The sequence below is a fragment of the Vombatus ursinus genome, unplaced genomic scaffold (genome assembly GCF_900497805.2).
Source record: "Vombatus ursinus unplaced genomic scaffold, bare-nosed wombat genome assembly UNPS02001287.1, whole genome shotgun sequence".
Classification (NCBI taxonomy): Eukaryota; Metazoa; Chordata; class Mammalia; order Diprotodontia; family Vombatidae; genus Vombatus; species Vombatus ursinus.
Window position 1 is genome coordinate 19,354,350 of NW_020941065.1, and position 23,661 is coordinate 19,378,010.

The window sequence follows — 23,661 nt, forward strand, 5'->3', positions numbered from 1 at the left end:
AACCAAGAAGGGTTTGAGGACGGCCGAAAAGGGTGGAGAGTGGGATAAAAAGCCCTTCCTACCTTCCACCCCACCCCCCATGTACTCCCTGATCTAGTAATGTCGTCCTCTTTGCATCTCCTGGCCTTGGACATTTTCAGTGGCGATCCCTGCCCCCATGCCTAGCATGCTTTCCTTTCTCATTTCCACCTCTTGACTCTCATGGCTTCCTTTTTTTAAGTCCCAGCTAAGGTCCTACCTTCTACAAGAGACCTTTCCCGATCCTCCTTTATTCTAGCGCCTTCCTTCTGAGATTATCTCCAACTTATCTTGTATGTATCTTGTTTGACTATAGTTGATTGTACGTTGTCTTTCCCATTAGATAGTGAGCTCCTGAAGGCAGAAAGTGGGTTTTTGTCTTTTTTTTTTTGTATCCCTGGTGCCTGACACATAGTAGGTACTTAATAAATGCTTATTGACTTCACTTGGCTTGTTGACCTCTTAATAATGGCCCTTGGAGTTGGCTGAGCTAGATTCTGGGAACCAAACTTAACACCCAGCTACTCCATCTTCACAAGAATAGTATGAGATAATTATAGGAAGCTTTGCTAAACAAAAAAACTTAGGTCAACCCTATCCACCCTCTGCAGCTCAACCACACGGCACGGGATACACGCAAATATCCTTGTGCCTTATTTCTGCAAGTAATAAAGATTCTGCATTTACCCTAAAGGAAGAGCTGCTGTTAAAGAAAGGTAATCCTGGTTCTTCCCAAAGCCCACAGACACAACTCATTCACGGACTCCGCCAGTGGCTGAGCCAGTGCGGGAGCGCCACCTAGTGGTAACACTGGGTTACAACAGAACTCCGTGAGAGTGTGCGCGCACACACTAGGTGCTACCCCCTAGTCCAACCTCCCTTCCCCTAGCATCCACACGCATCCCGTCTATAATTTCTCCAACCAGTTACCCAAGCTTTGCTTGAAGAGTCCCAGGGATGGGGAGCTCGGAGTCATCGGAGTCTCAAAATGGGAAGGGACCCCCCCCCCAGGCCATGCAGGCCGAGTCATCTTCCCAACACCCCAACTTCCAGCCGGCTGCGTGAAAGAGAACTTCACCCCAGTTCTACCGCTTAGCTCACGTGTGACCTTGGCCAAGTCTCTTCCCCTTTCTGGACCTTCATTTCCTGGAGGAGATGCCGCCTGAGGTCCCTCCTGCAAACCCACACCGTCGTCCACTTGGGAACCACTCTTAAGTGTCAAGCTTTTTCACGGCATAGGTCCCAGTTAACATCCTTGCACCTTCGAGGCTTGAAAACTACATGCTGTCTGGTTGAAAAACCCAACCTAGTTAGAGCTGAAGGGTCAGCACATGCTCGGGGGCCATGGATGGAACCAGAGACCGGTCACAGCGATGACGTGGGGAGTGTGAGGTCTTGGGAGGGCACCCTTTCACAGGACTGCCGGTCTGCAGCCTGAAGGAACCTTACGGTGCAATGAGTCCAACTTCTTCATTTTACAGAGGAGAAAACAGGCCCAGAAGGGAAAGGGGTTTGGCCAAAGCCTTGCAAATTAATTGCAGATAAATCTCACGCTCTCTCAGAGAATTTGAGATTTGGAAGACCCCAGGGACTGAGTCCAGTCCAAGAGCGCCCACTAAAATTGAGAGGTCATCCTTTATTGGAAGACCTCCAAGGAGGGGGAGCCCATCACCTCGTGAGCAGCCCACCCAACTTTGGGAAAGCTCTGGTCAGGTGAGATTTCCTAACATGACACCCAAGTCAGCCTCTTTGCTCATGGCTGCCCTCTAGGGCCAAGCAGGACAGTGATCATGACCCTCCCTCCAAGACTCCTCCTGGCTAAACATGCTCAGTTCTTCATGGACCCTCATATGAAGTGAGTGACCCTTCACTATCCTGGCTGCCTTCCTACGGATGCTCCCTCGCTGGCCAACATCCTTAAACCAGCACCCAGAATCAAACACTTCAAAATGTTGGAAACTATGTGTGCCCCTCAAGGCAGCCCATCACCCTGATGACTCCTACTGAGTTCACTCAAGGTCCACTTAAACCCCCAGATCTTCTTCGGAACAACTGCTGTATCTCCATGGGTCCCTCACCTTATGTTTGTAGAGGTGATTTTTTTGGACCTAAATATAAGCCTGTTTCATTTATCCCCACTGAATTTCTTGAGATTCGTTTCAATGGTAGCCTGCTGAAATCACATCATTATATATAATTATGGTTAGCATTTACATCGTCCTTTACAAATAACTCTTTTGATCTTCACAACCACCTTACAAGGCAGGGGCTACTACCCCATTTTAAAGATGAGGAAACTGAGGTTGAGGGAGTGACTTGCACAGGTCACCCAGCTGATAAGAGTCTGAGGATGGATCTGAGCTACGTTCTTCTTGGGTCCTTCCAAAAGCTCTATTCACTGTGTCACCATCTTTGGGATCTGGATTCTATCATCCATTGTGTTAACTACGGCTTCCTGCTTGGTGTCATCTGGAAACCCGATGAGCACAATGCCATCTACGACTTTATCTGAGTCATTGATAAAAATGTGAACCATGTGAGGGCCTCCCTGGAGATGACGAAGCATAATCCACAATATTCACCGAGTTTGGCCACCGGACCACTTCTGAACCCACCTGACTACCTTATCATTTAATCCACCTCTCCACAAGGCCGTGGAGACACTTTATTACCACAAGCTTTGTGGAACTCTAGTTCAACTCCACCCACGGCATTCCTCTCAGGTACTCCCAATCCAGGCTCTCCTCCCCTGGCCCCACACCTCCCAAGGGGCAGTGAGCATAATGGGGGTGGTCACGAGGACAGGGCCAGGTAGAAAACGCAGCAGCGGCAGCGGCAGCTAGACCCGACGCACAGGAACCAAGTAAGGCGAGTAAGTCTGTCTTTGCCGACTACGGGGTATAGTAGGTCATGAAAACATCCCGGGTTCTGTTTTTAAAGGGGCTTTCCCCAGCAGTGTAGCCCCACGACCACCTCCACAAGGAGCCCACAGTGATAGGCGAGAGCGGGGTCAGGGTCTCAGAATGGGAATCTTGGTGGTGGCAAAGATCATCCCAGGCGCAGGCCTCTGGGGGTTGGGGTAGGGGCGCCCTTCAGATCCATGGCAGCTGAGCCCATTTCCCTGCCAGTTTTGTTGTTTGGTGATTCTTGGTGATGCCATTATGGGGTTTTCTTGGCAGAGATACTGAAGTGGTTTGCCATTTCCTTCTCCAGCCCATTTTACAGATGAGGAAACTGAGGCAAACAGGGTGAAGTCACACAGCTAGTGTCTGAGACCTGATTTGAACTCGGGTTTTCCTGACTCCAGCACTCTACACACGGTGCCACCCAGCTGCTCCTGGTCAGTGGGAGGCAGCAACTGCCCCAGGAGAGAAGGGGTAGCCCTAGGATCAATGGCGCCCATGGCTCTGGGGCTTCCTGCCATCTGGGTCCAGGTTCCAGTTTTATTACTGTTCTTAAGAACAGTGAATGCTTTCAAAGAAATGCTTAGTTTCCAAATCGAGTTTAAGCTGTTACCAGGTGGGACAAGAGGATCTGATGCCATCAACACCTACCCAGTTATTAGGTGAAATCTTTCCAAAAAGTCCCTGGTCTTGAGGGCAAGGGGATGACATGGTGACCACACCATGATTCTTCTATGACCAGAGCCCTGTCTTGGGCCCCGAGAGACTTGCACAAATCCTGAGGCTTCCAGGGTTCCCGGGGTGGGTTGGAAGACAGAAGAACAGACGCCAAATTAGGCCACGGTTGGACTTGGCTGGGCCCTGGAATATTTTCTGGCCAGTCTTCTCGACGGCATTCTGAAGCATGGGGACTCGAGGCTAGAGAAGCTGCCGGGCCCCAGCTGATGGCCACCGGCAGAGGCCCACTCCGCTGGTCTTTGGCATGTGGGCTCCCTCAGCCTCGACGTGAAGGCCCAGTACCCAGAATAGGCTGGGGGGCCTAGGAGAGAAAGGAGAAAAGGAGAGAGACTAGAGCTTGGAGACGCCTGCACTGGCTGGAATGGCCAGCGAGGGAAGATCAGAGAGGCTGGTCCACAACACGCAGGAACCAGATCAAAATGTAATTGGGAAATACTGAACATAACAGATAAAAAGACAATTAAACAGAGATACTACATTTTGAAATAAAGTCGACGTACGGCCCACAGGGATCCATGTGTAGCTCAGCGGTCCCTGTTTCCATGAGTTGGACACCGCTGGTGTAGAGGACACAGCACCAGACTTGGGAGGACAGAGAGCTGGGTTCAAATCTGTCTCTGACACCACCGGGATGAAGAAATCCCTCGGCCTCTTGAGGTCTTCAATGACAACAGTAACAATGATAATAACGATAGTAATAGCAGCGAGCACACGCAGCGTGCGTTAAGGCTTCCCGAGCACTCCACATGGATTATCTCATTTGATCCTCACAACCACCTAGAGGGAGGGGCTATCATCACCCCATTTTACAGAAGAGAAAAACTGAGGGAGGCAGCGGTAAAATTGATTGCCCAGGGCCCCAAACTGGTGTCCGTGGCCAGACTTGAACTTGGGTCTTTCTGACTCCAGGAACATCACCTCTGCAGAGGCCCGCCTGGTCCTGGCTGTGCCCCCCAGCGCACCCGTCACCTCTCGATGCCCTGAGCCAGTGAAGTCCCAGGTGCAGATCACCCTCACCACACATACACATGAATATATACGCACATCTGCAGATACAGCTTAGAGATAGACTACACATTCCAAATGTGAGCTCATGCTCATCAATCCAGGACAGAAAACAGGAGCCGACTCAGGTAAGGATTTGGCTGCCAGGTGTCATCTGCACCCGTGCAGTCAGTGACAAGTTCCGATTTGGAGAGATTAGGCCCACGCCAGGAGGATCCTTGGAAACTGAGTCCCACAGTCTTCCTTTTTCAGAAGAAGAAACTGAGGCCTGGGGGGAAGGTTCTGACCTAAGGGTGCCCAGGGGTTTGAGCCCAGGTTACAGCCTGGTATAACGTGGTGGGAAGCGTCCTCAAGCCAGCCAAGGAAGAAACAAAGATGGCGGGCACAGAGTTGAAACCTTTTATTTTCAGCAGGTCAGGGAATGGCATCCTCCTGGATCCCGCTCTCCTGAGGGCAGAGGACCCGCCAGGATGCCCAGCGTGCACTTGCCTCTCCCTCATCACTTCCTCAATTACTGATGCCGCCGAGTATCAGTCCCAGAAGGCCCCAACCCTCTCCTTTGGAGCCTTCCTCCCCAAGAGCTGAGGATGCTGCCGCCCCCCGCGTGCATGAGCAGGGAAGGGGAGAGGGAGGGGGAGAGGAGGGGGCTCCAGCAGGACCAACCCCAGGCAGAAGGGCCTCCTGTGGCCGTAAATGAAAAAGCATCACCTCATGGGCTCTCGTTTCATTAAAAATAAATATTTATAAATGAAGGGAGGGGATCTGAAGAGCTACAAGATTTCAAGGGTTCCCTTGTGACAACATAAGTGTCCTGGGGGTCAGGGCGCCTCTGTGCCAGGCCAGGCACTGCCCTGGCCACAGTGCCCACCTCCAGGCCGCCCTGCTGGCACCCTCCTCAGTCTCCCTTGGTGATCAGGTCCTCAATGTAGGCGTCCAGCTCGTCATCGGTGTTGATGTCGATGTCCTAAAAGGGTGTGTGAGAGCCAGGCTGAGTGGGCGGACGCCCCAGGGCCTCTCGAGAGCCGACCCCTCCCTGCCCCCACCCCGCAGCTGACCACCCACCCATCCTGAGACCCAGGAGGGAAGGGCATCTGGGGACATGGAGCCACCTGCCTTCGCCTGGGATAACAAGGATCATCTCCAACAGTCTGGATGCCCAGCCAGAGGGGATCCCGCACAGGGGATCCCGCACAGGCGATCCCTGGCCAGGTGCTTAGGGCCCACTCACACTGGCCTCCTGGCAGGTCCTCAGGTGTCTCACCTCCAGCCTCCACATCTTTGCCTAGGCTGTCCCCTGTGCCTAGAATTGTCCCCCTCCAACTCTTGGAATCAATCCCTGGCTCATTGACCCCCAGCCACTGCTGCCTCCCACCCACAACGCTGGGTATATTTTGTATACGTTCTGCATTTACTTATAAATTTGCATGTTGCCTCTCCCAGCAGAGACCAATGCTGGGCACACTGGACCCAGCAGGGCGCACCTCATAGATGATTACTGAATGCTAAGTGACCCTCCCTGTTGCTCCTGGAGATGATCGGGGCCAGGCTCTCCCCATAAATATGGGACTATGTCTCTGTGCGTGTGAAGAAGGGCCTCAGACAAGGTCGCCCAGAGACCCCTCGGAGGAGGCCCTGCTCACCTCTTGTACTTTCTGGAGCAGCGCCACAATGTTCGTCCTCAGCTTCTGCAGCTTTTCCTCGGTTTCCCGCAGCTTCCTCTCCGACGCACGCAGGTTCTCCTCGGAGGCCTTGGCGCGGGCGTCGGCGCGGGTCTGGTATGAGTTGCACAGATTCTGCAGACCCACCTCATACTGTTTGAAATACTCCTTCTGGAGAGGAGGAGGAAGAGGAAGGCCAAGTCAGGGCGAGCACAGCCTGGGCCAGGGGTCAGGTCTGAGTCTGAAGGGCTGGCCATTCCGAACACAGGACAAGGACCGAGGGAAAAGACCTCCTTCCCCGGTCAACCTGACCTGTCCTAAACCCAAGCAGATTTTATAGGACGTCAGTGGCCCAAGAGAGACCCATTGGGGCAGTGTGGTACAGAGGACTTGGGCTCGAGGTGGAGAGACCCCTGGGCCCGGAGTCAAGAAGACCGAGTTCAAATCCAGCCTTGTACCCTTGCTACGTGGCCCTGGGTGAGTCACTTCACCTTTGTTTGCCTCAGTTCCCTCATTCGTAAAATGAGCATGAAAACACCTGCCTCCCAAAGCTGTTGTGAGGATGAAATGTGACCAAATTTGCAGAGCGCTCTGTAAACCTTAAATGTGTAAATGCTGGTGCAGGCTGGCACCTTCCCTGCTCTGGGTCTCAGGCCTCAGAGGCCCTCCTGGCTGCAGGTCTGCAGCTGACGGAGGACGTCCTCCATTCCCCTCCGAGGACAGCTCTGGGGGACAGCAGACACGCGCCCGCCTTCAGGTCTGTCCAGATGCAGAGTGGGTACAGAAGGCTCCATGGGAATGACCCGGCTCTGGGCCGGCTCTAGTCCATCCTGGCGGTGACCTCCTTGGGCCAGCCCCCAGCTGTGCTGTGTCCTTTACCCAAAGGTTGACGAAGCCTGAGGGGTCAGGGTCTGGGGGCAGGCATCCCCTGGCAGGGAAGAGTCTCTAAGGCAGCCTCTCATTCCATGGAGCCAAAGGGCCAATGCCCACCGGCACCCTGGGATCTTCTGCATCTCATAGGCAGCTAACAGGGTTAACGATGAGCAGACCACCGCTGGCGCAGCGAGAGATTGCCTGCTCCCTTACCGAGGGTCACCCGGACCTGTGTGACACATGGACACGGGCGGGCCCACAGGCTGGCAGCCAGTGGTGTTCCCTCAGTCACCTCTCTTCACTTTTTTTTTCTTTTTCTTTTTCTGCTAGGCAATGGGATTAAGTGACTTGCCCAGACTCACACAGCTAGTGAGTGTTTTGTGTCTGAGGCCAGATTTGAACTCAGGTCCTCCTGACTCCAGGGCTGGTGCTCTACCCACCTCAGGTCCTCCTGACTCCAGGGCTGGTGCTCTACCCACTGCACCACCTCGCTGCCCCTCTTCATTTCTAACCAGGGCGGACCTTTAGCATCTTCCCCTCTCTGCGACGCCCTCAGCATCGCACGGCCTCTGGCTGATGCTCTGACCTCATGCTGGAGGGGCTGGGCCTCGCCTGTGGCTCGGGTGAAGGCGGCCGCTAGCGCCTGAGTCGCCCCCTTCTGAGACCCTTGTAGCTCTCGCTCTATGCCCCAGTCCCACGCTTCACCATCACAGAACTCTTGGGTGTCTTAAATTGGCCATGGAATTCCAGCTGGGACAAGAAGTCTGGCCGGCTGGTCCTCGGCCCGAGCGCCCCCTCAGTGGCCTGCCCGGGCCCAAGGGTCATCTCAGCTTTCCTCATCCCCCGCAACAGATGACCTGCCTGACAGCAGGTGGGGGCAGTCGCCGGCGGCTGGTGGGCTAGGGGACGAGAAAACAAACTGCAGGCGCCCTTGACTCACCAGGGGAAAGGCCATCAGTTCATCCGGGCTCATCGAACTCAGCTCCTTCTTTGAGATGGGGAAGTTGGGAGGCAGGAAATACCGGAGACAATTCCTACAAAGAGAAGGAACAGAGCGGAGACGAGGGTCAGAAGGAGCCTGTGGGGGACACACCGCGGCCGCCAAGAGGTGGAGCAGAGACGGACGCGCACCGAAGGGTCTGGACCAGCAGGTCCACGCTCTCGTTGCCGCTGCTGGTCGCCGTGGTGTCCGGCTCGATGCGGATGCAGTCAGAGGTTGAAGGCTCGATGGCGATCACGTCTTCGTCCTCCTGCTGCTGTGTGTCGGGGCTCTGATACTCGGGCGAGGGGGGCTTCATCAGCCGCACGTCGTCGCTGCCTTTCTCTACCCTGCAGACGAGGGAGAGCCAGCTCAGCCTGGCTCTGGCCCGGTGCCCCCGGGCCTCCCCCCCACCGCCCCCGCCCAGGCCGGCGGCTTACCAGCGGTCTCTCGGTGTGGTATCGGTGGGCACGTAATCAAACTTCACCTTCCAGCGCACCACGTGCTTGCTGACCTCCACGGCAGTCACGCGGCCCGTGTACCACTCCTTGTTCACGCGCACCTCCACGTGCAGCCCTTTGTCTGGGAGACACGATGCTTATGGGGTTTTGCGTTCCCGCCCCGCCTCGTGGCCTGGCTGGAGCCCGCTCCCTCCTCGGTCCCAGGGGTGCTGGGAGGAGAGGCCTCACACCGGCCAAGCTGCTAAAAACAACTCTGAGGTCAGGCCATCACCAGAAACCGCCTGGGAACAAAACTCATTGGCTGCCGCTATGGGACGCGGCTCCGACGCTGGAAGCCCACACTCCTGGTCCCGCGCCCCACCCTCCTCTCCCCGCCGGGCTGGGCAATTTCTCACTTCTCACCTTTCTGGGCTCTTTTGAGTTCTGCCAGGTCTTCTTCACTGGCACTGTCTGATAGCTGCAGACAGACACAAAACCCCGGGTCACCCAGAGGCATTCCGGGAGGACGAGCGGCCGGCTCCCGGCCCCGCCACCTCAGCCCATCCTTCCCCGCCCGCCACGTCACCTCCACAAGAGCCTAAGCCACAGGCCCAGGCCACGAACGGACTGTGGGGGCAAGAGAGTGGGAGGAGGTGAGCCCGAGTGACCAGGAGGATGGTGGGCCCTTGGCAGGAAGGAGGAGGCAGGGTTTGGGGGAAAGAGCATGTCTCCAGGTTGGGACGTGCGGCGTCTAAGCTGCTGGTGGCCGGAGATGGAAGGCAGTCCAGAGAGGGGCCAGGGTTGGCAAGTGAATCCAAGAACCATCAGACAGAGCTGCTGATGCACTCACCACCCTCAATGGTACAGAGGAAGAAGAGGACAGAGCCTCCACGAGCATGGCAAGGGGGCAGAGGAGAAGGAGAAGGCAGAGTCATAAGACCTGAGCGGGGGAGGGGGATCAGCAGTGCCCAAGGCTGCAGAGAGGTGGAGGAGGATGAGGATGGAGAAAAGGCCCTTGGGTCACTGTGGCATCACCGTGGCAGCCTGTCCTGAGGAGGCGGGAAAGATGTGGGACGAGAGCAGAGGAGACAGAGCAGGGGCGGGTTTGGGGGGACAGGGAGACAAGGCACATGTGCGGGCAGTAGGGGAGCAGCTGGGAGCCAAACAGAGGCTGAAGAAAAGCCAAAGTGTACGGATGCCGGAGGAATGGCCCTAACCACCCCCTTCCCTCCCTTTTCAGCTTCCTCCTGTGTGCTGTCTAGGCCAAGGGCAGGAGATGGGGAGAAGAGAAATTGTGGGAGCCAGGCACTGAACTCATGGAGGAAAGAAGGGGAGCGTCCTGGAGGTCGGCAGGTGGCAGCCCCCGGAATTCTGACTGGGCGGCAGAGGTGGCTTGAGGTCAGCTCAGAGGAGGAGAAGAGGGAGCCCGAAGTGACCACAAGCAAGGAACCAGAGCAAAGGGGAATATGAGTCAAAGTGCTGCTGCCGCTGAGAGACAAGGCGGCCAGGGACAGTCATCGGGAAGGAGGGAGCCAGGCTTCGGCCTGGGGAAGGAAAGGGTCTGGGACGGATTCAAGTTGGCTACCTTTGGAGCAGCTATTCCAAGGGGCACCAAGGGAAGGATGGGAGATCTGCAGTGGGATGCTGGAGGAGTGGGCAGCGGGGCAGAGAACGGATCTGAAGAATGATGAAGGATGGGAGGGAGCTGGCATGATGGCAATCGACTTTGTTGAGTCTGGGGGTCTGGTCTCAGGGCAGGGTGCTTTAGGAGCATCAGGCAGCGATGTGAGTGTGGAGAGCATTTCAGACCCAACGCAGAGCCCAAGGCTCGTCTCTTTCTGCCGAGGTCCCCGGGGTGTGGGGCTCCGTCCTCCTCGAGGCCTCACACTCCCACCGTCATTCCCTCAGGCCGCTCAGTGGCCAAGTCTCACTGGTCCTACTGGCCACATTCTACACACCTCCCCTTCTCTCCGATCATCCCGCTGGCCTAGATCAGGAACCCATCCCCTCCTAGACCACTGCTCCAGAGCCTCCCTGTGGCCTCGAGGACTCAACAGGCCTCTTCCACCTGGCACCTGGCGCTCCTCACCATCTGGCTCCACCTTATGGCCCTGCTTCCTCCTCTCCAAACCGGGCTTTTCCCACCCCTTTGAGGGGATCCACTAGGGCTCTCCCCTACCTCAAACTGAATCCTTCTCGGCCTCCATGGTACATCCCCGTGTACCTGGCATGCAGGGACAGATGCTCAATAGATGCTGGACACACCGGACTGCCCACTACGTCGGCAAGCATCCACTCACATTGAGAGGTAAGCTTGGGCAGAACACAGACTCTAGCAGAGCTGGAAAGGCCACAGTCACAGGCCTGGCAGTATCCCTTGGGCAAATGTGCCACAGGCCTTGCAAGCGCCAACCTGCCTCTGTGAGGCTCCAGGACGCTGGCTCTGGAGCTCAAGGACCTTTGAGAATTGCCTCCTACACAAGGCTTGCTCAGTGCCTCAAGGTCATAGGACCAGCAGATTATCTAGGGCTGGAAGGACCTTCAAGGCCGGGAATCCAAGCCCTTCATTTTACAAAGGAAGAAACTGAAGCTAAAGAGTGTGTGTGTGTGTGTGTGTGTGTGTGTGTGTGTGTGTGTGTGTGTATGTGTGTGTGTACACGTGTGTGTGTGTGTCTGTGTGTGTTGTGAAAGGAACTGCCAGTGCTCACCCAGTTATTAAGTGCCTAAGGCAGCATCTGAACCCAGAGTGTCGCCAGGCTGCTTTTTAGCTGTTAGCACCCTCCTCTCCAAAACTACTCCGTGAGTAGGCAGTAAATACCCAACAGAACATAGGCTCCTCAAGGCCAGGGGCTGTCTTCCTTAGCACAGTGCCCAGCATACAACAGGTGCTTAACCGTGGTTTGCTTGATTGTAATCTGTGCAGGTGAAGGGGACACCTGCACGCCTGGAGTGCCGGAGCTCACCCTGGGCCAGCTGCTATCGCAGGTGCAAGGAGATGCCCTCGAGGGGTCTTCTGGCCTGGTCTCTCGCGGGGGAGGGGGCGGTGCTCACCTCTACAACGACCTCACCGGGCTCCTTCTTCTCATCTTTCACCACGAGGACCTTGCCCCGCTTGGGCTTCTCCCTCCTCCTGTCCACATCATCTTCAGCCTCGTCCTCCATCTGAGGAAAGCTCCTCTTCCGGGCACTGACAATCTGCAGAGAGAAGGAGCAGCAGTCACAAAGGTGGCCGGGGGAGACGGGTGGGGCTCGCGCTCCGGGGGCTCTTCAGAAGGACCCACGGCCGGCTGCCTGGCTGGCTGCCAGGACCCGCCTTGGCTCCTGACACCTCTGGGTCTCACAAGATGCTCTGCCCCGCGTCCCTGCCCCTTAACAGAGGGGCCAAAGGGACCCCAGGAAGCCTCAGGTTAGAGATCGCTTCTGACGGGAGTCCTCCAAGTGAGCGCTCTGAGAACGCTACACAAGTTGGGCCTCAACTGGAAGACGTGGGAGGGGCAGGGGGACCACAGGGGCTGGCGGCATCAGCTCGGAGAACGCCAAGGGAGCAAGAGGGGGGGAGCCCAAAGACATGAGGAGCCAGGGGTCTAAGCAGACCTCTGTCTTTGTTTGAGCAGAGCTGTGCCTGCTCTTCCAGTGTGAAGCAGGCGAAACCCCTCCCTGGGCCCCGGGGCGCTCAGTCCTTTTCCTCCTCTGGGCCTCCGTTGCACATCGCGGGCAGCCCTGACTTGGCAAAGAGAAGGGAGCCCTGGCCTGGCCTGGCCCTGCTCCTGCTCTGCCCAGAAGGGAGCCTCTTCCTTCCGCATCTACACGAATAGGCCTCTCCTTTCGCCTGAGGGGACAGGCAGAGCAGGAGTCCTCCCTGGTCCATTCTCTGCTGGCCTGCGTCCCCTGACTCTCCCATTCTCTACTTGGGAGTGAGGTTCAAAGAGCCCGGGCAGATTTAGGTATCTGTGTGCCTCACAGGGATAACACTACTCTACTGAGCACAACCGCTCCAGAGACAGACTCAGGTGGACGCGGTGCTGGCCTGAGTCAGAAGACAGGGGTTTGGATCCTCGGGCCGTGCCCGGGTGATATACACACCCGTTTACCTTACCCGGAAGGCAGCCCCAGGTGGCCCAAAGTCTAGAGTAAGCAGGGCAGGGCAGCTGCTCCCAGGGCAGGCCCCAGACCCCTGCAGATGCTGGGGAAGACAAGGATGCTGTGGGTGGGCTGTGAGCGGTGCAGAAGCAAAGTATCACCTGAGGTTTACTGGGCGGGTCTGGCTTCTTGAGCACTGGGGTCTTCACCGGTTTGGGGATGGGCACGTCACGGGGGGGCCTGGAATTCAGCACAAGCGATGTGGGGGACCTCACCACGGAGACCATTCTGTGAGCCGGTTTGACAATGGTGCCGCTGGGCTTCCGGGGAGAGAGAGCTGGGTGGGACATCCTGGATGTGCTGGCTTCCTCCTGGGCTGGTCTCGGGGAGATGGACAGAGGGCCCCTTCTGGCCTGGAAGACTGGTCTGGGAATTGGTGGGGGCAGGGGAGGTGGGGGTGGGGGTCGGCTTGGAGCATTCTTAATCACAGCTGGCAGTGGGGGGGACCTAGGGCGTGGAAGTCGACGGATGGTGTGGGACTCCTGGAAGAGATAGGAGAGGGTGAGAACTGTTACCTGAAAGGTCTGGGAAGTGAAGGCTGTCAGCCCTGTCAATCTGGCCTCCCCTCCACGAGGGTGTGGGGAGAAGCCCCCGAGCTTGGGGGGGCCCTGGCCACACTTACCTCCACGGCAGGCCTGCCGCTCACTTCCAGGGGTAACTTCTTCAGGTCAGCTGGAGATCGGATCGGGATCGTTTTCTGCAGGGAGGACAATTACTCAAGTTTGTGTGTGCCCCTCGATCCAATCAAACGGTTGCTCACCCCCAGCCCCCCAAGTCGCCTGAGTCCCCATCCACGAGAAGCCAGACAAGAGAGACAAGGCCAGGAGGTTTACCTGACATCGGGGGACACGTTTAGAGAGGAGGAAAGTGGAGGACCTCGAGTTATGATGGAAAGGGAGGAGGGATGAAGGCGATGATGATGAGCCACTCAAATCCCAACAAGTCAGGGGGCTTTGCCCAAGGTCACAGGGTGGGAATGTGAGAGGATGGATTCGAATCCAGATCAGATCATTCACTGTACTGTCCCCCCTTTGCCCCACCCATGCATTCATTCATTCATTCATTCATCCTGTAGAAACATCTCTGTGGTGCCAGGCCCTCTGCTGTGCAGCCCCTGCCCTCGTTTACTGAGGGTCTACCTGGGGGATGCTCTATTGGCACAAGCATGACTGGAGGAGGGAGACAGCACCAATGGGGCAGGGGCCAGGACTTCTCCTATTGGAACTCTATGAGGAAGGGATGAGGTGGAGGGCTGAGCTTGGGGAACGGTGAGGTGGGCAGTGTGCCCAGAACAAGGCATGTGGGAAGGGGAATTCTGAGAAGGGAGAGCAACAGAGCTGAGAGGGAGCCCGGCCCCCCCCAGGAACGCTCAGGGCCAAGCCTGGCCAAAGCCTCGAATGCCACATTAGGGAATCCAGCACAGGTCCCAGGCTGGAGTCCTGCCTCTGGGGCCCCGTGCCCAGCCAACAACAGGGCTCGGGCTCGACCGTGCCGGCTCCTGGCAGCTGTCCAGCCCATGCTCTGAGGGGCCGAGGGTAGCCTGGCACCCACCCACCTGCAGGGCTTCCAGTTTCTCCTGCTGTTGCCGGATCTTCTCCGTCAGCTGCTTCTGCTTCTCCTCCTGGGTCTTCAAGTCCTTCCTCAGGGTCCCCAGGGGAACCTTTTGCTTCTGCTCAGACGCGTTGCAGCTGCGCCCCCAGACAAACAGGTGCCGCTGAGGATGCACCCTGGGAGGCCCAGACCCCAGACCAACATACCCGGGGCACCACCTTGGGCTTCCTCGTCCCTTCCTCTCCCAACAAGAAACCTGTCAAAGTCTATTTTGTGAACGTGCAGGTCCCTGCTGGGGGCCCTGCCCTCCAGGAGCTTCCTCCCTCACCCTGGTGCCCAGCAAGCCCCCTCACCTGTCCTGTTCAGCATCAGGGTTCATTGTGCACACCCATGTGTCTGGATAGTCCCTCTCCACAGAACTCAGCTGGAAGGGCAGTGTCCGCCACTTCAGACACAAATCTGCCACACAGAGCACAGACTGCAGCAGTTAGCAACACCCACCCATGTGTGCCAAGCACTGGGGACACCAAGGGAAACAACTGCTCCCTGTCCTCAAGGAGACAGTGTTCTCCTAGGTCTGACCTCTTCCTGAGCAGCCAGAGTTCTCGACCCTCAGGGATGGCAGGGGTTCTGGTCCAGCCTCTGCCTGAAGCAGGCATCCCACATGTAACAGCCCCCCTCCCCTCACATCCACACTACACTTACCAAACCTCTCTGAGAGCTTTCCAAAGCACTCTCCTCATTACTATTCTATGAGCTGCGCCACACAAATATTATCCTCATTTTACAGATGAGGAAATGGATGCCTTGACAAGAGAAGTGACTTGTCCAATTTCTAAGTGTAAGAGATGGGACTCAAACACGAGTCATCTGATGCCAAAGCCAATGTTCTTCCTCCTAAAGACCTCCCAGCTGCCTAAAGACCTATCAGGATGGAGAGCTCCTTCCCCAGTGGGGCAGCTCGCTCCGCCCTGGGACAGCCCCAACTGCTGGGAAGTTCCCTGTTCTGGTGAGCAGTAATCTGCTTGTGTCCCGGGCCTCACAGGCCCTGAGAAAGGCAAGGCTGCCAGAGGGTCTCCATGCAGGAAGCAAGGATGGTCCCTCCCCACTTTGTTCTGGACAGACTGAATCACTTCTGGATACTGAGTCTCAGCAGAGGCCACACCCCCACACAGGTGGAAGGAAGAAAACAGGAAGTCACACCCACCCTGGCCTATGCTTCAATGATCTCCAGGCTAAGCCGTCACTGATTTAGGCATCCCAAGTGAAGAGGCCAGAGGGAAAAGCCTAGGCCTCAGGGAGAGTTCTCCCAATGTTGGCCCTGGGAAAGGGAGAGGGGCGTGGGGAGAGACCACATCCCGCCAGACAGTTACTCTGTTACCTGGTTTTGTCTGACTGTTAAGGGAGAGGGCTCACCGGAGGGTTCGTGGTGGGGGAGGGGACATATGTAGAAATGACTGATATAAAAATAAGCATCCATAACAGTTCTTAAACTCTAACTGAAACCAAAACCTCAGCTCCTGCCACTGACCTACGGCTGAGCGCTCGGGCGTGTACTCACCGCACTGGATCGTGGTGGGAATCTCCATGGCCCTCCTCCGCTTGTAGCGAAGCTCACTGGATGGGGGCTGGCTCCAGTTGGCCGAGAGGTAGCCAAACTCATCCCAGAACTTGATGATTCCCCGCTGGGCTGGAAAGCAAACCATTCAGAGTGCCACTGTGAGCAGCAGGGAAGGGGCCTGCCCTCAGCCCCTGCGCCACTCCCCGCTGTTGCCTCCTTACCGATGGCCACATCCTTCCAGTACTGGGCCAGGTGCTCGCCCATAGCTTTCAGCAGATGCCGGTACTCCTTGGCATCAGCAAAGTCCTGCTTGTTGTGGGTGGGCTCCAGAACCAGATAGGGCACGTCCACCACTCCAACGACCCCACCACAGGCCCTGGAAGGGAGAAAGGAAGATGCCCATCATCCATGGACCCTCAGGTCCCCAAGAGAGGCTGCCTCTAGCTGGCTCTTGGAAGATACTTACATGCCTCCCTCAAGCTGCGGGCCCACCTTCTCATACATCTTAATCAGGCGACTACAATTGTATATGAACATGCCGTCCAGATCCCGCTGCTCGATGTTCACCCCAAAGACAAAGTTAAGCTCCTTGGGTTCCTTGAGGGCCCTGGAGGGAGATGACGGTATCAATTCAAGCAGGCAGCTGGCCTTACCTTGGGGCTGTTTAGAAAACCAGAAGGCCCATTTCTGAGGGACTGCACAGCCTCAGGGATCACAGGCACCATTCTAGAGCTTCTGGCAATGGTGGAAGGCTGTGCTCAGGATGCAGGGGTGGGTCGGGGGCAGGGGGAGGCAAAACCTTTTTACAAACATTGAGACTGTTGAACCCAAGTGGCCTGGACACTGTTTGGATATACACAGTCAAGTTTACATTCATCTTGTGCTTAGTATGTGCCAAGCCAGCAGCACTCAACGTAGGGATATGAGTACAGGAACAAAAACCAACCCCTGCCCTCAGAGAGCTTATAGTCTATTAAATGGCTCAGAAACACGTGGCCAGAGTGGAATCTGAAGACACAGTAGGGCTGTCACAAGTCTCTCTCAACTCTCACGAACTAAAGCCAGGAAGACAGGCCAGGTCACCCGCTGCTGGGATTCTTCCAGCTGAAGCCCCAGATCTTTCCGTTACACTCCCAGGATTCAGGAAGCCATGATTCTGGCAGCACGGCCTCGCCATGCACTGACCGAGGCCCTGGCGGAGCCTGGTCAGCAGCCGTGGCTAGAACACCTATGTCCCTGGGGGCCAATGCAAAGCTCAGAGTCTTTGAGACCTGGGCAGCTCAGATGACCACATTCACACAGTATGTGACCAATCGTGTGGCAGCAGAAGTAATTCTGTTTGAGCTCCTGGCAGAGAGGACAGAAGGCTGGATCCTTCCTTGGCCACTTCCCTGCTCTGTGACCTTGGGCAAGGTCTCTAACCTTTCAGCCTCAGTTTCCTAATCTGTAAAAAGGGGATACCAAGATCACCTGCCTCCCAGGACTGTTCAGAATCTGATGAGCATGTCTGTGAAACACTTTGTAATAAAACCTTAAAAGGATATAGAAATGTGAGCTAACACGCCATCAGGAGTGTGCTGCCCAGACAGCATTTAAACTGAACTTAAGCACCAAGACAGTAACCCCTATACTACTCTTCAACCCCTCTAGGCACCTGGGGGCCTGGGGCCCATGGGCAGGCAGGGCCCTCACCTTCATGAGCCCAGGCCCCCTCAGTCACAGGCAGAAAGCATTTTCTCATCTAATCCACAAAGTGATGCCCATGTGAGTGCCCAATGCCCAGGGGAGGCTGGCAGCAGAATGATGGGCCTTGGGAGGCATCAGGACGTGCCTGAGGCTCAGCTGAGAGGAGGTCGTCTTCCCTGGGCCCAGCCCATGCACTCACCGCTGTTTGGCCTCTTTGATGCGCTTCTTAATGTCGGCTTCCCGGCGCAGGTTAATGGCTGTGCCCTGGACCTGCCGCAAGGCCACCTAAAGAGATGGGAAGGCAGGGGATGGCGGGTCAATGGTGCAATAACAGAAAAACAAAAACATCGCCCACACCCGGCCACGAGATCTGCTTCCCCAAAGTCCTAATTCGTGCAGATGTTGAGACTACACCTGCACGGAGCTCCCTCATCATTGAGAGCCATTGGCTTTCAGGGGGAAGAGCTTCAGCTCAGCTGGGGCTACCCCATTTTAGGGACTCCAAAGCCCCCTTGCTGCTTTCCCTTCCACTCCCGCCCTGGACATTTAGTGGAAGGAGAAGAGGATATGGAGCCTGGGAGCTCCCTAACACAAGGCTTTGTTTTGTAGCCCCAACACTTAGCCTGGTACAGGAGATCAATAAATCACTGAGAAAATTGGGGGGGGGGGGGAACTTTGATGTCACTCAAACCACTGCCTTCAAGCACCTGAATGGCTTTCATAGGGAAGGGAGAGCAATTCTGCTCGACCCCAGCGCTTTGGACAGAGTTTCAAAGAGCCAAATTTGAATCCACTGTCCCCAGGGGCCGCCCTCAGCACTAGACGTGTCCAATACAGGCTGGACGATGGAGGCCACTCCCCTCACTCTAAATCAGGAATTCTCCAATCTGTGCTCATGTTCCTCAGAACCAGTCACCCCCAACATGCTAGTGTATGTGACGAGGACAGAGGGTTGTCCTGTACTCATGTGATGAGGATGGATGGCGGGCCATTACCGTGCCCATGCATGGTGAGGACAGACAGTGGGCTGTCCCGTGCCTGTGCATAACAAGGATGGACGGTGGGCTATCCTGGCCCAGACGCCACCAGCAGCCCTGGCAGCTTACCCTGGATTCCCGGGTGAGATCTCCCCCGAGTCTCAGCTCCAATGCTCGGGCTTTGTTCTCAGCCTCTCGAGCCTTGTCTTCCGCTGAAATCCAAACAATGCCACAATGAAGGATGTGGGAAGGAATGGGGAGGGCAGCCCTCAGTGAGTGGGGCAGAGGGAAGGGGCATCTGTGAATTCTAGCTCCCCAATCCAAGGGTCAGGATACCTGGGGCGAGGGGCCAGGCCCAGGTTCTACAGCAGACTGAGGAGGAAGCTGGAGGCTCTGCCACTTATCCCCATCTGACCTGGGGCCCCCATTCCCTCCTCCATACAGTGTGCATGTTGGGGGGGGGGGGGTGTGTGACAAAGCTACAGCCCATCTCTTCCCCTCAACAGAAGGTGAAGGCTGCTCAGCCTGCAAGGCAGGAATGGAGAGGCTCTGGGACCAAGAGATCTCAAAGCCCCAATCACTTGGGAGAGAATCTAGGGCAAGAGGGCAGCGTCCTCTCCCAGGACAAGCTTCTGTCTTTAGAATGGCAGGCCTGGGCTTGTCCCCCAGAGCAGAAACTAAAGGAGGGAAGGGCAGAGTTAGGCCTGGAGGCCAGATGAGAAGGGCCAGGCCCTTAGGAGGATGCACAGAGAAGGTTGGGCCACAGTTACCTATGCGTGCCACGTGCTCCGCCTTCTTCACCTCCTGTTCAGCCCTTGTCTTGAAGCGGTTGGAGGTATACTTGTACATCCTGTGGAAAGATGAGCTGGGGCTTCCAGGAAAAGGTGTCACCCCAAGAAAGGTGACAGCCAGCCCCCCCCCCCAACTCCCGCCTCCTCATGGGGCAAGGCTCTGGCTCCCACCTTCCTTCTGCTTACTCTGCCCCTCTGGGCACCCACTGGGCCAGAGATCCCAGGACACAAAGAACTCCCATGAACAGAGCCAGGGGCCTGCTGTCGGCTTTCTGTCATGGTGCCCCCAGCAGCTCTGCCCTCAAGGATCCAGCTTAAGAGCTTCCCAGATTGCTGGGGTACAGCCTCCCCAACTGGCGGGCTCACCTGTCCAGCTGCAGGAGCTCCTGGCAATGCCCAGGCTCTAGCCACCTCTTCCCTTTCACAGGATGGGGAGGGGGGCCTAGCAGAGAGAGCCCAGCCTGGGACAGAAGCTAAAAGATGGAGCCTAGCTTGGCTACCTGTGACCTGGAGACCTGGGGCATGGCAGGACTTCCTCCTCTAAAATAATGGCATTGGGCTCGTTCCCACATCAACATTTGGTGGCAGGACACCTTAGTTTCACGGGCTCCAGGCCCCTTTAAATGGACTCCACCACTCCAGCGTCCCTCTGGCAGTAGGCCTCACAAACCTCCCGCCCTGTGCCCCTGGTTAGGACCCGCCTGTCACCGCGGCCTGCCTACCTGGGCTTATACAAGCAGCAGGAAAGTCGCTTCGTCTGCACTTTGTGGCCGTGGATGAAGATCCTCATCCTGGGGTCGATGTAGAGGACGGCAGCATAGGCACGGAAGGAGCGGCGCTCGGGCTTCCTGCGGGGATCAGGGCCCTCTCCTCGCTCTCTCCTCAAGCCCATTAGTGTCCCCCCATCCCCCGAGGCGGGCAGTGGATTCTGATCCTGGCTCTCCCACTGACCGACTGACATGGGCTTCTGGGTAAGTCATCTCCCCCCCCCCATCTTCCTGTCAAATGCAAGGCTTGGCCTAGAGCCCTAAGGGAGAGTCTGCAGCTCTAGAAGGGGCCCTGAGCCGAGGGCAGAGGGCCTGGGTCTGCACTCAGAGGAACCTGGTGGGCTGTGTGAGCCGCATGGCTGCAGGCATGTTTCTGGGCCTCTCTGAATAACGGCTTCCTCCTCTATAAAGTGTGGGGAATCCTCCTTTTCTGGTGACCTCCCCTATAGGGACTACGGTGAGGACCCAACAAGAACGTATTCACATCCTATAGAAACGGGAGGGGAAGAGGCCTCTCTGCAGGGCTGTGCCAGTAGGGGATGCTGCCAGGCCTGAGTGCCTGTGCCCAGCTAGTGCCACCTGCCCCAAACCCGCACTACTCACGTGCCCTCAGGGGACGTTTCAGCCATCTGGATGTCGCGGGGGTCCGACACAACGTCCAGCTCAGGTTCGCCATTTTCCGTGAGTTTGAGGTTAAAGATGATAACCAGTGTTCCTACGAGCAGATGCCGAATGTCATTCATGCCGCTGGGAACTCGGGGCGTGCGCCAAGCCCACACCACCCTCGTGATCTATTATCCCCACGCGGCTAATCTTCATCTCTTCCCAGCATGAGGGCAGGGACAAAGCATGTGGGCCAGCACTCCCCCGCCTCCCCCGGTGGCACAGGTGCCACTGTCCTTCTCGGGGCTGATGGCCACTTACCCGACTCCCCAGAGATCTTCTTAAATTGATCCATTACTTGCTTCTCCGATTTGAAGGGTGAATACTTATAGATGAGTTCAATCTCAGTGGAAAACTTGTCCATGTTTTCTGTAATGGGCTCCTGAGTACAGGCACTCCAGGTGGGCAGCGGTACAATCACCTGGACACGGGAGGAAAGTGACACAGCCCTTTAACACTTACAGGGTCTAGGCTGGGGGCAGAGCTGGGGGATGGAGGGGGAGTGTGGCACGGAAATGGACCTGGGCATGGTGCATACTGACAAGGAAGCCCCACCCCCTTCTACAGGCACGCATTCCCCCGTAACCCTCTCAGGAGGCAGCATCCCACGCTAGCACGAGCATCCCCATTTTTGAGCGACAGACAAACCCAGGTCCCCCAGCCTGAGGTCAGTGCCCGGACCGGCCCGGCAGGACTGAACGCCACTTGACTTTGTATCATTTTCCATTTATTATGCATGATGATCAACCCACTACAGACTGGTCAGCCCCTCATTCGGTGCATCTGAGCTCCCTTACACCTGTAGCTTCACTTGCCTATTGTGGAATTTGAAAACTGATATTACAGGATAAATTACTGATTGAGAATTCTGTCTAATCAGAATCAATATTTGTGGAACCAATTCCCACTTGACTGTACAGGCCCTACTGGCACAATTTCCAAGAGTTTCACTTCCCTGTTTTTTAAGGCCCACAAGACTTCCAATCTGTAAGCCACAGGGGGACGCGAGTCAAGCCGGTGCCAGGCTGTTTGCCCACCTGGTGAGGAACCAATGGAAGCAGCACCAGGCAGTCAGGAGCGAAGCCCACCTGCAAAGCTGCCATGTGAATGCTAGACGAGAGAGGCTCTGCCTGCCACCCATGCCCTTGACGACCGAGGGGTGTTGGATCCAAAGCCAGGCTAATGAACTGATCACTGTCAGAACTCTGTGCCTCGCTTTCTCTTACCACATATTTTCATTGCAACATTCTCCTGTGGAATGTGCTCCCTCTCCCCGTTTCTGGCTCCAAGCCCTGGGCTCTACTGACATCAGGCATGAAGGTGTGAGGCTGCAATGATGCTTCCGACCACAACTGTGGGACACGCCGGGGAAGGGGCAGCTAGCCAGGGGATCACCCAGCTCCCTTCTTCCGGCCCCGAGTCTGGGAGGCAGCAAACCAAGACGAAGTTACAGAGACCCTCCAGGCTGACCCAGGCTGATAGAGTGTCTCCTCTGCCACATCCCTGCCTCCACAGCTCTGAAGCCCTTCAGTGACATGGAACTCACCACCTGCCCTGAGGCAGCTACAGAAGCTAAGAATCCAAGGCGCAAAGCTGAGGCCAGGCTCTGTCACACCCTTGTGATTTGGCGGACCGGCCACGGGGACACAAGAGCTGAAAGCTATGCATTCTGAAAACGTCAGAAACACCAGTGCTGCTCAAGGCCTCCTCCTGTGGGCTGGCCCCCTGCCCTGTCCACACGAGAGAAGTCACTTCCTGGCCCACTGTACCAACTCGCCCCACAGGCAGGCTTTCTGGGATGCCAGAGGATGGACGCTCTGGGAAGCAGACAACTCCCCTGGCCATAAACAGAGACCCTCTTCCAGTGACTGCCATGTGCTGGGCAGCATCCTCTCTCTGAAGCGCTCCACCCAGGCAGACTCCTAGAGGGGCCATATCTCCCCAACCCACAGGCAGGGCCAGCTCAGGGTCTGCGTGTCAGAGAACCCAGCCAGGCAGACCAAGCCAGCTGCGTCTGAAGGAACTGCCCAAAGCCAAACAGAAGCGTGCCTACCTCATCAATACCTTCTTCCTCATGAAACGTGCGAGACAGGAAGAGGCAGGTCATGGTATCGTCCTTCTTGGTGAAGAGAATAAAATCCTTCCCAATACGCATGGACCCCCTGGAGAAGAGGAAACAAAACAACTCTCTTTAGACATGGAAAGGGGGTCTCCAAAACAAGATGCGCACTCTCTCTCTCCTGGGAATCATGAAGCACTTGAGGGAAAGCAGCAGGGGATGGGATGGGGTGGGGGGTTCCTCACTTCTCAGCATCCTACGGCTGAGCTCTCTGGTCACTGAAGCCATCTGGTGCAGGGAAAGGTAACAGTTTGAACCTGGGTTTCTTTCCAGCACCGGCTCTGAATGGCTGCAGACCGGACCGCTTGGAGCCCCAGGCTTCTCAGAAGCAGCCCCACAGAGCCTCCCCGACGCAGCTGAGCAGGGTGCGCATTGCCAGCTGGCCCCCCCCTTCCGAGGCCAAGGCCGGGGCGGGAAAGAGTGTGGGAAACATTGATTTCTGTTGGGACGGGAGTTACCACCAGCCACTGCCAGGTCTTCCACAGCACAAATTTTTCTTGATGTAACTCAGGTATTAGGGGATGCTCTGAGTATCATGGGAATTGCTTCTATATGATTTCTTCCCAGAGAAAGTGAGAATGTAGAAAATGGCGCCACTTCACACTAAGTGCCCACCCAGATGCAACCCTGCAGGCATTTCCTTCCGGTCAAAGGTCCTGGGGCCGGGTGGGAGCCCGGAGGCCTCTGGTGGGCCAATACCTATGGAGGCATTTATCCGTATCCTACCTTGTAACCGGTATAAAACTGTGCCACCTCTTTTATTCATTTTCATCTTTTTTTTTTTACCATGTC

At 56.3% G+C, this 23,661-nt stretch overlaps 1 protein-coding gene across 2 annotated transcripts in view; it reads right to left on the reverse strand.

Annotated features, from left to right (window-relative positions):
* Nucleotides 1-4,067: 4,067 nt before the first annotated feature.
* The window catches only part of MORC2 (MORC family CW-type zinc finger 2), a 55,097-nt gene continuing 35,503 nt past the window's right edge, over nt 4,068-23,661 (reverse strand). The window contains exons 6-26 of one of the 2 annotated variants that reach the window (XM_027863846.1): nt 22,804-22,912; nt 21,012-21,171; nt 20,691-20,802; nt 20,043-20,168; nt 19,300-19,379; nt 18,659-18,741; nt 17,752-17,837; nt 16,333-16,473; nt 16,088-16,242; nt 15,867-15,995; nt 14,659-14,764; nt 14,310-14,442; nt 13,377-13,451; nt 12,970-13,236; nt 11,666-11,809; nt 9,038-9,092; nt 8,615-8,756; nt 8,327-8,524; nt 8,136-8,229; nt 6,305-6,493; nt 4,068-5,628 (exon numbers count right to left, since the gene is read on the reverse strand). In XM_027863846.1, the coding sequence (XP_027719647.1) occupies nt 5,560-5,628; nt 6,305-6,493; nt 8,136-8,229; nt 8,327-8,524; nt 8,615-8,756; nt 9,038-9,092; nt 11,666-11,809; nt 12,970-13,236; nt 13,377-13,451; nt 14,310-14,442; nt 14,659-14,764; nt 15,867-15,995; nt 16,088-16,242; nt 16,333-16,473; nt 17,752-17,837; nt 18,659-18,741; nt 19,300-19,379; nt 20,043-20,168; nt 20,691-20,802; nt 21,012-21,171; nt 22,804-22,912 (2,653 nt within the window). In that variant the 3' untranslated portion in view covers nt 4,068-5,559. Of the gene's footprint in view, nt 5,629-6,304; nt 6,494-8,135; nt 8,230-8,326; nt 8,525-8,614; nt 8,757-9,037; nt 9,093-11,665; nt 11,810-12,855; nt 13,237-13,376; nt 13,452-14,309; nt 14,443-14,658; nt 14,765-15,866; nt 15,996-16,087; nt 16,243-16,332; nt 16,474-17,751; nt 17,838-18,658; nt 18,742-19,299; nt 19,380-20,042; nt 20,169-20,690; nt 20,803-21,011; nt 21,172-22,803; nt 22,913-23,661 lie in introns of both variants that reach the window. The other variant, XM_027863841.1, reaches the window with a different exon arrangement.